Here is a 15,700-nt window from a genome sequence, read left to right on the forward strand (position 1 = left end):
TAAAGGCCTTGCAGGTATTTACTTTTTGCGATTGAATCGGGATGTCAGAAACTGATCCTAGTAGTAGTTTAATTTTCAAGGCAACTGCTCTTTATCAATATATCCTTTTTTTTCAATTGGAAAGAACAGTGTTATCTATGGCTTGCAGAAAAATCGGCATCAATGACTCAAGCTGAAAAGGAGCTCACTACTGTGGCACTGAGAAGATGGAGGCGGTACGGTAGTGTCCCACAATATCAGTTTCAAAAAATGGTTTGTAGAATCAAGAAGCAATACAAAGCAAACAATTGCTGCATCGCTGCATTTTAATAATTCAGCCAAATTATATGTTTACGGGAAAAAATCTGAACGGTATGACAGGCCACGCTGTGTTGCCAGCCTTCTGGAAAAAGAGGGTGTTGGGGAAAGCACATTGAGATAATTGTTGTTTGCTTGCAACTATTTACAAAATCGATTGATTGTTGATACATTTGGGTCTTCCGACTTTCATTGGATTCTTCTCATTCTGCAATATCAAATATTCAAGTAGTCACAAACATACAAGGCACTCTGCTTAGACACGCATGCATCTGGAGGCAAATTAACACACATTACATACAACGCTTGGAACACACACACACACAATCTGAACCATTTTAATTGTAACATACACACAAACATGTATTTGAGCTTGCATACACACACAAACACACAGACACACACAAACACATTTGCAGTGTGTACCATTTTAATTAAGATTATAATGGCAGGTTATGAAGCGGACGTTTCTTATGCGTGGTTCAGTGTTGTGTTCCCGGCGTTCAGCTCAGTTGCCTGGAAGTCTGCCACCGCGAACGGAATGGAAATCGCCTGGCGGTACACTGTGTACTATTTCCAGAAGAGAAAACGTGGACAAAAAAAACATGAAGACCAACAACATACAGTAGGCTTATTTACCAGTGCATTCAAGTTGCTCGTCATACTTGTTTCGGGAAGTGTGTTCTCTTCAACCGTACCTTGGGCAACTTCACACTGACGTCGAAGCTGTCGGCGGAGGCGATGACCACCGACGTGGCCATCTCCTGTTTGCGGTTGCCGTGGTGCTCCTCCTTGAAGGCCAGCAGCAGGGCCACGCCCGGGATGTACCGATCAATACTAGGGGGCGGGTGGACGGATAGGAGGGGGAAGAATGTTAGCCACTTATGAGCACATTGTGCTGAGCATCGTGCCAAGACCTTAAAGGGAACATATTATATATTATACCACCAGGTGTGGGTGTGATTAGCCGTTACAAGCCGTTTTGAAAATCTGCCGCTTCTGACATCACAAGTGGGCGTGTCCACCTAGATGTGTGCTGGATAGATGAGCAACGTTTGCTCTAGTCCACTGGTTAGGCTGATCTATCCAGCACACATCTAGGTGGACACGCCCACTTGTGAAGTCAGAAGAGGCAGATTTTCAAAACGGCTTGTAATGGCTAATCACATTCACACCTGGTGGTATAGTATGTCACCTTGAAGACTCGTGCAAATTACTAGTGATGGGCCTATTTGTGTGTGTGATATTGGGTCGTAAAGCAGATGCTTCTCTTTTTTAAGTGGCATAAAACAACCGTTTGGTGAGGGGATGACCCAATGAGGAGACTGTTTTGTTGTAGCAGTATTTCTAGCTAGATAGCATGAATTACACTTTATTTTAATGATACTTTCATTGCCATGTTTATGTCAATGAGTGTAAATGATGATGAAACATACCCCACATTTTTGTAGACATACATTTGTGGTTGCTCCAGTCCACAAGGTTAAGTGAGTAATAAGCAACATTGCACAACAGGGTGTGCTTTAACGTCATTATCAGCACAACGGTGACAAGGTTATGAATAAGGAGCTTGAGCAGATTTACGCAAGCAAGCATCCCTGAACTGCCGATAATGACAGCAAAGCAAAGAGTGTAATATTCAATATTGATATTATACCAGTTACCGACTACTAGAATCACGTTCTGGTCTGGTGGACCAATCAGGACGCTTGGTTCTGAACTACCTGTGCTATAATTAGACCTTTAATCAGTGTTGCCAGATTGGGCCAGAATTTGGGCCCGATCTTGGGTTGCCAGATTGGGTGGGAAATCTGGCCCAATCTGGCAACACTGGAATTTAATCCCAAGACCTTGGTTTCCACCAATAATATTGCACGATGCACTCCTTGTTCCCCATGGCCCAGGCTCCATGTCACGATGCTCCTCACCTCTTGCCCATGGCCGCCATGTACTCAGGAACCCTGGCCCAGTGAAGCGTTGTCTTCAGGGAGGGCCTGGTGCCGTGCTGGTGGGCCGTGCTCACCTGCATGGACATCGAGTAGGACTGGCATTCAGCCCCCCACCTCACGTGGGCCTGCTCCCCACACACGCACACACACACACACACACACGCACACAAACACAAACGGAGACATTCATCAAGTAACAAGCGACCGAAAAATGACTGATAGTAAGACACCAACTATCCAACACTAGCTTTCTTCTACTCACCCTACTCGCACTAGGGTAAGATGTATCTTTATTCATGCTTATTGTACACATACACACACACACACACACACACACACACACACACACACACACACCAAGCAGACCATGTTCCAGTCACCTCATGGCGGGTTCGGGGGGTCCTTACTTTGGCCAGGGAGTTTGCCTTCTGCATCACGGCATCAGTGCACAGCTTCCAGTTGGCCGCCTCGCCGGTCTGGGACACGATGAGCTGCACGTCCTCCAGGTCTGCCTTGGGGGTGTAGTAAAAGGACGCGTCGTAGCCCTCCGGCTTGACGCCGCCCATGGCCAGCGCACGCACGTTGAACACCGCTTCCGGTGACGCCTCCAAGATCTGGACGCCATCGGAAAGGAGGCCCTGAGTCACTGGTGTGTGGGTGTGCGTGCATACGTATGTGCATGCGTGCCTGCCTGCCTGCATGTGTGTGTGCGTGTGTGTGTGTGTGTTGGGTAATTCAGCTTGAAGGTCAACCTCCCTTGGTGTGGATTTCATTGGGGCTCAAAGATTCTATCAAGCTGATATTTAGATTTATAATTATAGAGCTTGCTGGCTTAAAGGTCTCAAGGCAGCTGGTTGTTTTAAACTTATATGGAAATATATGAAATATGGAAATGCACAAAAACCCTTGATTATTTCTTATTTAGTCTTATTTATCAAACCACTTTCACTATCCACTTTTGCTTTCGTTTCGTTTGATATCATGAAAACAGGGCTACCTCTGTGACCATATCACGCGGAGTCTGCTTGAGCTCCTCTGCGCTGCTAGACGCCGAGTCGGACCCCAGATGATCCATGGCCTCCTGGGGAACACGGGACACGCCACGCACATTAGTCATAAGAGTCCCCATCCGCAGAAGGGGTGGTGGAGGCGTGTATGGGAGCCGACGAAGAGGACGTGACGATGGAAGACCGATACCTTGGAGAGCCTTCTGAGGGTCTCGAGGAGCTGCCTGGCGTTGATGGGGTGTCTGCCGGGCCCAGCGTTCACCTCTAGGTGGATCTTCTCCACGGGCTTGATGGGCTGGACTGAGGAGGAGAGGGAAGAGAGGCGGGTGGGAAAACAATGAGGAACGTGATGTTTTCCCATGTTGATCACGCACACGCAAGAGATCCATCTTACACTGGATGAGAAATGTGGTGCTTGACATGGGTAGGTTAAAAAGGTAAGGTAATCCCTTGAGGAAAAGTGTCTCTGCCATTTCCTATCAGGGTTTCGTTTTCACTGTATACAATATATAACAGTATATACAATTGTGATAAGTTCTTCTAAAACACTGCATTTTAACCGTAACATACTACATGTGGATTCTTTATTTCGATGTGAAACAGACATGGCAATACCTGGGACGATGTTTATGGCGAGGTGTGTGTACCCCAGGAAGTAATAGAGGGGGTACTCTTCCTGGAAATAGGCTCTCTGGATCTTGGACTCCATGCACACGGCCAGTCCATACACTGTACTCTCAGCACACATCTTGGGTGCTGGAGTCCACAGGTTTGGGAAGACTACCTTTTAGATGAGAACACATTGTCTTAGACCTTTTAAAAAGACACTATAGGTCAGATTTAAGAGACACCAAGACAGACGGCAGAAAAGAGAGGAAGAGAGCATAATCTAAAGAAAATAAATAATAATAATATTAATAAAAAAATAAAAACCGTCCCCTCCCTCCTCTCCAGTATCTCACTTCCTGCTCTCTGTGTTGCATTCACACACCTGTGAATGACAGGTGAAATGGAGTCCACTAACCAGAGGCTTGAGATCAGGAAATTGAGGCCCTGATTGGGCATTTCACTCCCTAAGAGCTGGGGACGGATTGCAAAGTACACTGAAATGATAGCTCTTCAATCTCACCTACAGCACTTTTCTAACAAATTACACTGAGATTATAGCTGTTATATCTTACTCACAGCGCCTTTAATTCTGGATTCTCCCCAAAGATTGCTTATATTAACGGTCACAAAAAGCCCATTTAAAATTGAAAGTATTTTCCTCTGATATATTTGTACGGGCTGTAGTGCCTTTCATGGACCAGCCAGCGAAGATGGACTGAAAGTAGGGTTGAAAGAGGGGGATGAAATATAGCATAGAGAGCCATCGAGCCACCAGTCAGTTCATAAAATGGCTTCTGAACAGTCGCCATACCTGCGGCTCGCTCTTTACAATGGAGGAGCCGCTGAGAACAATCTCGTCGTTGGAGTCCTTGGCGTTGGGCATCATCGGGGTCATCTTGGCCAGAGCGGGCATCTCAATGTTCCTCGATACCGCGTACGTGTCGGATCTGCGAAACAGCGATGCAGTGGTGAGGGTGTTTGACCACCCAGGAGGTAGAGCGGGTTGGCTGGTAAACGCAAGGTTTCTAGTTCGATCCCCGGCTCCTCCTAGCTGAGTGTCGAGGTGTCCCTGAGTAAGGCACCTAACCCTAACTGCTCCTGACGAGCTGGCTGTCGCCTTGCATGGCTGACGCCGCCGTCGGTGTGTGAATGTGTGCCTGAATGGGTGAATGTTAGGCAATATTCTAAAGCACGTTGGGTGGCCACTGGTTACAAAAAAAGCGCTATATAAATGCAGTCCATTTCCCAGTCCATTTATGTTATGTGTGTGGTATAGCCACATAATGAAGGCACTACTTTTTGTCGTATGCGTTACCTGAGTGCTATGTGTGCGGAGTTTTTTTAAAAATGTTTTTATGTTTTTTTTATGTTTTATGTTTTATGTTTTCAGTAAAGCTATGTTGACTGCAGCTCCTGGTCTAGACATCATTATTACGGTTATTAATGAAGTTAATATATAACAATTTACCATTGAACATGATGTGTATGTTAAAATAGGTATATTCCAGAACAAAAGCTTCAATAGAGGGCAGGGAAAGGACAAAATGCATGGATGCCTGCACTCACTTTAATGAGAGGAGTTCTACCGGTGCTTTGCAAGGGGGGAAGTCCAGTTCAAACTTCTTCTCCGCGATGTTTAATTTGGCAGAGAACTTCCACGGGATGGAGACGGGGGCTTTGGACTTGAGCTCCGTACCGCACTGGAACAGCTCAGTGTTGATCCCGTGGAACAGCCATATGTCTTTGGTGGAACTGAATGTTTTGGTCATTATAAAGGAACACACGCACACACATACACATACACATACACACAGACACAGGTCGATCAGTTATAATTCATGTTTAGTTACAGTAGAACATGTATCAGTTTATTTTTGTTTGTAATGTTTAATGTCCACATGTTCTTCAGTGGAAACGTATCACATGCCATAAAGCCGTGTAACGTTGAAACATTTGGGGAATAAATATACCCGATGAAACCGTCCGTCTCCAGAGAAATCTCAGACGTGAGGAGTTGTGCGAGATGCTCCGTCACCGGTGGGCTTACTGCCGCCTTGACTGCAAAACAGACCACGCTTATTATGGCAGGGTTAGGGTTAAGGTTAGGGTTAAGATTAGGGTTATATGTTAGGTTTAGGGCTAGGGATAGGGCTAGGGTTAAGGTTAGGGTTAGGCTTAAGATTAGGGTTGTATGTTAGGGATAGGACTAGGATTAAAGTTAGGGTCAAGTTTAGGATTATATGTAAAGGTTATATGTTAGGTTTAGGCATAGGGATAGGGCTAGAGTTAAGGTTAGGTCCAGTACTAGGGTTAGGACTAGGGGTCAGGTCAGGGATAGCTGTTAGTTGTTAGGGTTAAGACTTGACTAAGTGTTAGTGCTAGCTGTTCTGTGTCAGGGCTAGGGATTGCTATAAATCAATTTAGTCTCTAAAAACAGACAGGTTCCTTACCGTTAGCTGTGATGCCGTTGACTGATTGGTAGTATTTGCTGATCTCTAGGGGGAGACCCAGGGTGGTGGCTTGGAAGTAGCGGGTCTCGAAGATCAGGAAAGCCTTGGTCCAGTGCCCCGAGAAACCTTTCTTGAGGTCGTCAATGATTCCTGAGATAGGACTGTCTTTAACAGCAGCGGGACTGAATGCCTGTGTACAAAAATAGCAAAACAAGTGGGTCATTTTCTGCAGCTCAATTTGATCATAATTATAAATGAGACATTTTATATTTATTTTCTTACCTTGATCAAACTCTGGACAACTTCTTTTTTTAAATCGGCAAAGAACCATTCTTGACCAGAGGCACGTGTGAAAAATGTCAGAAGAGGCTTATCACTTGGTACCTTCTCCCAGCCTTGGATCTGAAAAACACAGTCGGTCTGGGCTGATACATCGTCCATCTTGCACATCGCACCATGGTGCTCACAAACTGGACAATTACACATTTTTCTATTGATGTCATGAAACACATTTTGTAAGAATCACATTCTTTGTTGAACATCAGTGAGTATCTCACCACTTTAAGAACCGCCTGTAGGTCATTGAAACCCAAGTCTCCTGTGAAGCCAGGAATGTCAGTGCCAAACAGCTCCTTTATCCCTTCAGGTCGGATGCCAACCTTTGGTGTGAATGAAAAGAAGAAAGAAAATCACAATTGATCATGAAACGCTGAGCTATAGAGGGTGAAGTCTCTTTCAGCCTTGAACAGGATTCATTCAATGAGAGAAAATAAAATACATGAAACCTATCCTACACATACTTCCAAGAGCTGCAGAATCCTGCCGATAAAGTAGTATTTCCCTTTCAGCGTCATTTCTGCAGGGAAGATGTCTGCTTTGTCCTTGAACATGAGGAACTCGGTGGCTGTGCCCATCAGTAAGTCATCTGAAGGGATGTTAAAGGTGACATATTATACCACCAGGTTAAAGTGCGTTACAAGCCGTTTTGAAAATGTGCCGGCTAATCACACTCACACCTGGTGGTATAATATGTCACCTAACCTTTAACAAACAGGGAGGGAATCCTGGTGACCGTCGTATCTCACACACTGCGTTTCACTTTACCAGTAACAATATTTGTCATTTAGCGTCCCTTTAATCCAAAACAATTTACAGTTTTCTACATTAAAAAGTGAGTAGGCGTCTTTCTCAAGGATGACTACAGACAGACTGAGGACATTTGAGTTTTAAACCCAGAACCATCCGGCGGGAAGACACACTGCCCTAACTGCTCGACTATCCTGCGTCCCAAATGTATTTGTTGTTAGAACTCCGTACCGCTGAACCAGTCCATGCTGATGGCCTTGCTGTAACGGAAGCTCAGGCGACCGAATTTGGGGGCCAGGATTTTCACAGCTATGTTGCAGGTGGTTGAACTAGAAGAACAAAGGCAATAAAGACAGAAGAGAGAGAGAGAGAGAGAGAGAGAGAGAGAGAGAGAGAGAGAGAGAGAGAGAGAGAGAGAGAGAGAGAGAGAGAGAGAGATTTTACACTATAAATACACATTACTGGCTGGAGTCTGGAGGAGTTATTCATAAAATCAATATTTTGAGGCAATATTAAAATAGTATAATAATAAAACACAGACAATGGCTACACACTACACACAGCTATACGTCGCTCAGACGCCTCACTCACAAGTAGTGGTTGTCCGGTGAGGTGGAGCGGGCAAAGCTCTTCATGTAGGTGTAGGCGAAGCTGGCCACCTGCAGGTCTGTCTCCTCCAGGAGGTGGGAGGTCAGCATGGAGACCAACGCCAACGAGGGCTTGGTCTGGAATAGGATCACTAACATCTGCATGCGCAGCTCGGTCGGGACGTCCCGCTGCAGGAACAGGCTCAGGCCAATCTCCTGGACCTGGGGGGCAAGATTGGCGACATGTTGTCAGGGCAAGTCCATTTCCAGTTGGATGGACCGATGTTTGCCATGGCGGTTGTCTTGGTTCCAAATGGGCTGAATGTGGAATTCTGCATGAGGCCCGTATCCCTTAATCACAGTCACAGTCTCCAAGGGCTTCACAGGCCCTACATTATACAGCATCAACTACTGACCCTAAGCCATCTAAAGGAAAACCTCCCAATACCCAGAGGGAAGGAACCCAGAAGATGAATCATTGTCAAAAAATAATGGTTAAGTAGGAATATGTTAAAAAACACGGAGAAGAATCCAAACAGGAATGTGTTGAATGGTTTGAATTGGTCGACTTATCATTCGTATCAGCATTATTTGATCACAGCATAGCACACACCAATGAGAACACATGGGCGTTCTCATGGTTGGATTAATTCATCTAGAGTGAATAGGACTTTTGTCAACCAGCCCACGGTGCGAAAGTTAATCTTTTCCTTGTGCTATATAACGACCTACAGTTTATAACGACCTTCACTATATAACGACCTACAGTCTATAAAGACCTACTGTTTATAACGACATACATTCATAACGACCTCCAGTTTGCGTTGCCAGAAGAGGTTGTCTGTGTTGTGCAGGGTGCTCAGCTCTCCACGAGATGCTAAATATCTACTGAGGTGATTATTCTATTATGTTGTAAATTATGGTTAAATGCATTCAGTAATTGAGTTTAATTAGCATTTATTTTGCTAATGGATTATTTGATTTATTGACATTGATTATTTGAAGTACCGGTATTTGATTTTGAATATGCTTGATTTATTATAGAGAATATTTGATTATTGATTATTTGAATATTTGAATTGATTGAATTATTTGATTTTGGAATTGGTTTTGAATATGTTTTTATTTTACTATTTTCAGATGTCTGGGTTTTGGCCTCCGCTGTATGTTTTGCACTTATCTGACACTTTGGGGGAATAAATGTTGTTAAAAACCGATTTGCAACTGTGTGCCTTGCCATCCTTTGGGTTTGAAAGTCTGGTTTATTAAGGTTACATTACCTTCACCCGAGGCGGGGTGTGACAGACCTCCAGTTTATAACGACCTCCAGTTCATAACGACCTCCAGTTCATAACGACCTCCAGTTCATAACGACCCACAGTTCATAACGACCTCCAGTTTATAACGACCTCCAGTTCATAACGACCCACAGTTCATAACGACCCACAGTTCATAACGACCCACAGTTCATAACGACCTACAGTTCATAACGACCCACAGTTTATACCGCCCGTTGACTCCAGATGTCACTTGGAGAACTCACTTGGAGAACTCCCATTGATTTCTCAAATTTGATAATCATATCAATAATCAAATCAATTATCATATCAACGATACGGCGTGGTCAGGGCGGGGGGGGGGGGGGTCTGCCTTACCGCGTGGGGGTCCCGGGTGGCGACGAGCCTCAGGGCCTGCACGGCGGCGCTCTGCACGCGTGGGGGGAGTGCCACGGGGTTGGCCGCCACGGCGGGCAGGAAGCGCAGGACGGTCTTGATGCTGGCCGGGTGGCCGGCGTTGCCCAGGGCCTTCAGAGCCAGCACCATGTCCTCCTCGCTGGCCCTCGCCAGGCCGTCCAGGGCCATGTCCACCAGAGGCTGAGGGCCCCCGGGATCCCGGCCAATGGGAAGAGGGTTACTAATGTTTTTTTTGTTTTTTTTAACATTGCCTTTATTTTCTTTTACGTATCTATTTTATGTTATTACTTCATTTTATTGTATGCCTGTGTTTCAATGTGAAGCACTTTTGAGTCTGCCTCGTGTATGAAAAGTGCTATATAAATAAAGTTGCCTTGCCATATATATATATATATATATATATATCTATCTCTCTCTCTCTCAATGATGTGTATATATTGATATGATAACTAATGAGTGTGACGTCACAATAGTAATGTATGAATACATCATAATATGTATGTGTTGTAGAATAGACATAGAACAAAAATTTAATATTTTCTTATAAAATATCAATAATATAAATTAATTAATATCATAAATGTATCCATTATAAATCATGTTGTATTATATGATACGATAATCATGTATGTATTTTCGTGCCAGGAATCAATGACAGAAAGCTACCAAAGCTGAACGATTTCAAGAATGAAAAATGGATGGGTTTGATTTCCCCAATGTGTGGGTTTACCTGAACAGCGGTGACGGGGCACGGTGTGTAGTAGGCACAGTGTTTGTACACCAGAGATCCATACGAAAGCACCACGGTGTGCCACAAAAACTGGTCCGACTTACTGAAGGGAATCGCCAGGAAGCCCTGGGTGAATCAACAGAAAAAAACACACCACGCATAAAGGCTCAGTTTTAGTTCCACGTCGACGCAACGCAATGACCACACAGACGCTTCGATGCAGTCGTGAACCTGCTTTCGTTCTGCGTCTGGTTTTAGTGAGCGGACCAATCACAGCCCTTCCAATCACAGCTGATGCGTTACCTCGACGCAAGGTTAAGATTTTTGGGAGGCGCACGTCAGGCCCTTGCGGTGGACGCAAGGAGGGTCTGCAAGGACGTAATAGGTCCGTAAGCCTTGCGTTGCGTCGACGTACAACCATAACTAAGCCTCGAGTCATGTTCCTGTGTTCCAACACTGTCGCGACTTGGTGAGCGCTTACCTTGGCCATCTCGATCAGCTCAGGCAGGGCCTGCAGGTGGTTGAAGGCCAGCAGGAGGGTCTGCCAGGCCTCCACGGGGCCCACGTCTCCGGCCTTGAAGCGCATCTCCAGGAACCTCAGGACGCGCGCGTCGTTGACCTCCACCACCAGGTTCAGGAACCAGCGTCTGATCCGTGGCGAGAGATCATGGGAATGGGTGGGTGTACAGTTTTTACAATTGTTTCTTCTAGGAACTGCAGGTTGCCGAAGGATTTGTGTTTCAGACTAGAAACACAAATCTAGTCTGAATGCTTGATGAGACATTGAAAATCATGGGAATGGTTGGAAGCACAGATATGGGAGTGAACTATTCGCTTAGGCACAGAGCGTCATTTTGGGTTTTCAATCGATACATTCTGAAGATTTTACAATTATTTTCAAGTGAGTTATTTTTCAATTATTTTTCCTCTTCTGACATCACAAGTGGGCGTGTCCGCCTAGATGTATGACGAACAGATGAGCAATGTTTGCTACAGTCCACTGGGTACACTGGTAGACTGATCTATCCAGCACACATCTAGGTGGACACGCCCACTTGTGATGTCAAAAGAGGCAGATTTCCAAAACGGCTTGTAAAGGCTAATCACACTCACACCCGCTGGTATAATATGTCACCTTTAAATTCAATGCATGATGTGACATTGAACGTGGGTTGAACGTCTACCTTTGTTCAGGATTTCCTGCAAACTGCTTCCACAGGGTGTCTAGTCCCTCAAAGGGGATGGAACGGAGGAGCTGATAGGCTCTTATCACGTCTTCGGTTGTCTCACTGTCCACCTGGTAGATGTTATTCTGAGCCAAACGCTTGACCAGCTCCACAATCTAGGGGACAGATCAAATGGAAGATATATGTTATGAATAAATAAACAAACATAACAACAAATTTGTATATTTTGATATACCGTATACCTGTATTATGAATTGAAAAGCTCTCACTAGAAATAATCACACTTTCCATTCCAATCCGCCCACCTCTATTCAACAAATATTAAGTAAAATGATTATGATCAAAATGTTTTATATGTTGTATTTGTTTTATTTGCAATTTCCTGAGGGAACCTTCCCGAGGGATTAATAAAGTTCCCGTCTATCTATCTATCATTACCTTTGGTACGGGGTTGTCCAGGTTCTGCATCATAATGGGAATGTTTGCTTGGTCGTTGACAAACTTGAACACAATGTTTCCCTTGGGCTCCATGGCGCCTGAGGTGAGGGCCTCCGTCGTGTTCGTCACGCTGATGAAGATCAGCTCCTTCCTGCCAGAAGAAGGACACTCAGACGCACAAACAGTATATATCTCGGAGCCCGTTCGAAAAGGAACCACCGCAGAGCGGTAGGAGATCTATCTCTTGTCTTACGTCGCCTGCATCTTGAAACTGCCGCCCTTTACGTTGAAGGGGGTGAAATGCTGTTGCTCAAGGGCTGTTGCCTTGGTGATCACGCCCCCGGCCGCGGTGGGTTTGACCGTGTGGACGTACTTCACCGTCGCCATGATGGATTCACCTTTCTGGATTCAGGAACACACGCAGGAACAGAGAAGATCAACCATGGTGGTCGACACATCGCCCTCCCTCACTACCGCTGAATGTACATGTATTTGGATGTGCGTGTATATATACAGCATCTTCAGTTTATATACAGTAGACACTGTTTGTATGTGTACAGTTGTGTCTATGGTTGTACTTATCTACAGGTATACTATAGCAGTATTAAAATATTTGATAGGGCTCTGGCAGGGCTCTGACCACCAATCGTGTCAGAAGATGAACTCCCTGTTTTAATTTCATGTTTCTTTTTTCGTTATTTTCTGTCTTTGTCCAACACTTTCTGTCTCTCTTCGTTCAACACGATAGCTACCGTCTGTAGCTGTTTCTACGTGTTATGTGTCGGCTGGTGAAGTGTGAAATGTAAACACCTCATCTAAGCACTGCAATATGGATATGTTGTTCAGACATACGGCCCATCAGGAGAATATTAGGAGAATATCAGGAGCTATAAGCTGCTTTCAGACATACGTAGCTGGGGGGGTTTGGATACCTCTGCTGCCACTTGGTCGGGGACAGCGGTGGCCATTCCGCGGTAGAGTACAGCTTTCTCCCTGCAGGCAGTGATGTCAACGACCTGCGTAATGATCATCTCCTTGGCGGCGTTCTCCTCCACCGCGTAGTTGCTCTGACACAGCCCGTGGAGCCCCAGCTGTAGGACCAAACAACATACAGCACTTTAACACACACACACACACAAGGAATACAAGCGTAGAAGAAAGCCGTCCGCCAAACAGCATATTACTATTACTACTATTATTATTATGATTATTATTATGATTCCTAAAAAACACAATTATGATATACTTTGATCCCCAACCTCCTCAACGGTGTACAGGTTCTGGGTGGTCTTCACGGTGAGCTGGAAGAAGCCCAGGATTCCTCTCACGATGTTAACCATGGTGTCGGAGGTGCCAGCCGGGGCCTGGATGTTGCTCACGTGGCCCCCGGCGTACTCAAACATGAAGGGCTTGGCCAGCTGGGCCGAGATGCGCGCGGCCAGCTTGGGGGCCTCAGCGAAGGCGCTCTTACCGGGGACGCCGTTGAACTCCTCGAAGGCCAGATCAGAGACCTGTGAAGTTGGAATAACATAACAGAGAGAGAGAGAGAGAGAGAGAGAGAGAGAGAGAGAGAGAGAGAGAGAGAGTGTAGGGGAGAGAGAGAGAGAGAGTGTAGGGGAGAGAGAGAGAGAGCGAGAGAGAGAGAGAGAGAGAGAGAGAGAGAGAGAGAGAGAGAGAGTGTAGGGGAGAGAGAGAGAGAGAGTGGGGGAGAGAGAGAGAGAGAGAGATAGAGGAGAGAGTAGGGGAGAGAGAGAGAGTGGGGGGGAGAGAGATAGAGGAGAGGGAAGAGATAGAGATAGAGGAAGAGAGGAGAGAGAGAGATAGAGGAGGGCGGAGAGAGAGAGAGAGAGAGGGGGGGGGGGGGGTGGAGGAGCGAGAGTGTGAGAAAGAGAGAGGGTAAAGTACACGTATCGTATCAGGTCTATGTTTTTGTTTCGTTTCATGTTCTGTGCTAGGGTTCCTTTGAGATACAAAAGGAATATATGAATACATAATTTATTTGGTGAATGTGGTGTATTCCTGATACATGTTCTTCATGGCCAGCTCATGTTCTCATCCTTCATCGCTGCTCAAAGCAACAAAGCATACAATTTGATGTTTTTGGATCAATCAACCCTACAGGTAAAACTGACTTCAAACAGTGCTAGAATCGACAACAATAAGAATTCCATTGAAGTTTGGCTACTACATTACTGTGTGAAGTGAATTTGTGATGTCTTCAACAAAAAAATTGATGATACAACTTTTGACATTAACATGATAAAAAGTTGGTGATAATATATTGTATGCATTACCAACCCTGATTGTAGTAGTGGGTAACGTGTAGTGGTGGGTGTATTACCTGGAGCATGAACGCTGGTGCAGATGCACTGAAGATTTTCACCTTGCACGTCAGTCTTATCCCGGACTCGGCGAGGTGTGGCAACCCTCGTCCAAAATTCACCAGGCCTACATATTTGTACTCGTATGTTTTCTTGGGTTCCAAGCTCAGATCTAAAATGCACATAAATAATATTATTGTGGCCTGCTGTTTACGTAATTCATGAGTTTGAATAATGTTCTGGATAAATCAACATGGGACTCACCATAACGAAGACTCTGACTTGCTAAAATGTGAGAAAAAATATTTTTTAAATATATTTAAAACAGAAGCAGATAAATAATGAACAATCCTGAATAACTGCCTTAAAATAAGGTTTTATATATATATATAAATATATATATTTATATATATATATATATATATATATATAAATAAATATATATATATATAAAAAAATATATATATATAAAAAAAAAAAAAATATATATATATATATATATATATATAAAAAAAATATATATATATATATATATATATATATAAAAATGTATAGGCTTCCAACTTTAAACAGAAAATAAATGAATATCAAACGACAAATGAAAACCTACCAGCCAAAGCCACAAGACAACAGAATATCCAGCCCTGCATGGTGAAGATCAGGACCTGGCCCTAGCCTTCCTCATGGCCCCTCTATATATATACACTCTCATGAGTCTCAAGTGAAAGCTCAGTGCATGGTCCCATTCAGTTTGCCGCTTTGCATCAAATACCCAAACTAAACACATTGGGTTATCGGAGAGGTTTGATATTTTGGACGAGACAGGATGACCGGTGAGAGTGACACAAACGACCTGGTAAATAAACAACACTCCTGTTAAGCAGTGGCAGACAGCCGCATGACAACATCAGACACTTTGAACAAATAGACTTGCAGATGTTTTTAGTGGACGCTAATCATTTTACAGAAGCCCACTGATAAACGAAATAAAAATTGGTTAGATAAAATGAATATCAATATACGTTAATATATAGCTGGATACACAAAACCTATATTCATGCAACTCTGAAAATGGCTTTCATAATATAGTCATGGCCATTATGGAAAATATATTGATCATTGCTTTGGTGTAATTAACAGTAGCCATACAAATGAAAAAAATACTAAACAAAACAAAAATTTTGATTATAAGTGACACAAGTAGTTACAGAATACTCATTTTAGAAGTGATCCTCATTTGTTCCACTAGATGGAGCCATTACCTTAACAGTGTAGTTGCAGATTCTCTTGTTTGGAAACATCCTCGATGCTAGATCGTTACTTTGTTTTAACATAAAATAACAAA

General features: G+C 44.2%; 1 protein-coding gene across 1 annotated transcript; it reads right to left on the bottom strand.

Moving 5' to 3' along the window:
• Positions 1–478: 478 nt before the first annotated feature.
• Positions 479–15,012, bottom strand: vtg3 (vitellogenin 3, phosvitinless). Its single transcript, XM_084472718.1, has 27 exons — positions 14,966–15,012; positions 14,620–14,640; positions 14,376–14,527; positions 13,294–13,545; positions 12,967–13,125; positions 12,288–12,436; positions 12,035–12,185; positions 11,594–11,751; positions 10,891–11,056; positions 10,410–10,535; positions 9,641–9,859; positions 7,990–8,207; positions 7,630–7,727; positions 7,113–7,237; positions 6,870–6,971; positions 6,595–6,714; positions 6,313–6,502; positions 5,833–5,920; positions 5,429–5,614; positions 4,674–4,809; positions 3,869–4,037; positions 3,444–3,553; positions 3,244–3,327; positions 2,654–2,860; positions 2,226–2,371; positions 996–1,134; positions 479–867 (listed from the first exon to the last, which is right to left on the bottom strand). The coding sequence occupies exons 1-27, from the start codon at positions 15,003–15,005 to the stop codon at positions 769–771; spliced, it is 3,810 nt and encodes a 1,269-aa protein (XP_084328844.1). The 5' UTR covers positions 15,006–15,012; the 3' UTR covers positions 479–768.
• Between the last annotated feature and the right edge of the window lie 688 nt (positions 15,013–15,700).

Source organism: Micromesistius poutassou (genome assembly GCF_964030765.1).
Source record: "Micromesistius poutassou genome assembly, chromosome: 9".
Taxonomy (NCBI): Eukaryota; Metazoa; Chordata; class Actinopteri; order Gadiformes; family Gadidae; genus Micromesistius; species Micromesistius poutassou.

Coding starts and splice junctions, on each gene's coding strand:
- vtg3 (XM_084472718.1), bottom strand. CDS start 15,005: ATGCAGGGCTGGATATTCTGTTGTCTTGTGGCTTTGGCTG. Junction 13,546..14,375: donor CACCAGCGTTCATGCTCCAG/GTAATACACCCA, acceptor CCAACTTCACAG/GTCTCTGATCTGGCCTTCGA. Junction 7,728..7,989: donor TCACCGGACAACCACTACTT/GTGAGTGAGGCG, acceptor TTGTTCTTCTAG/TTCAACCACCTGCAACATAG.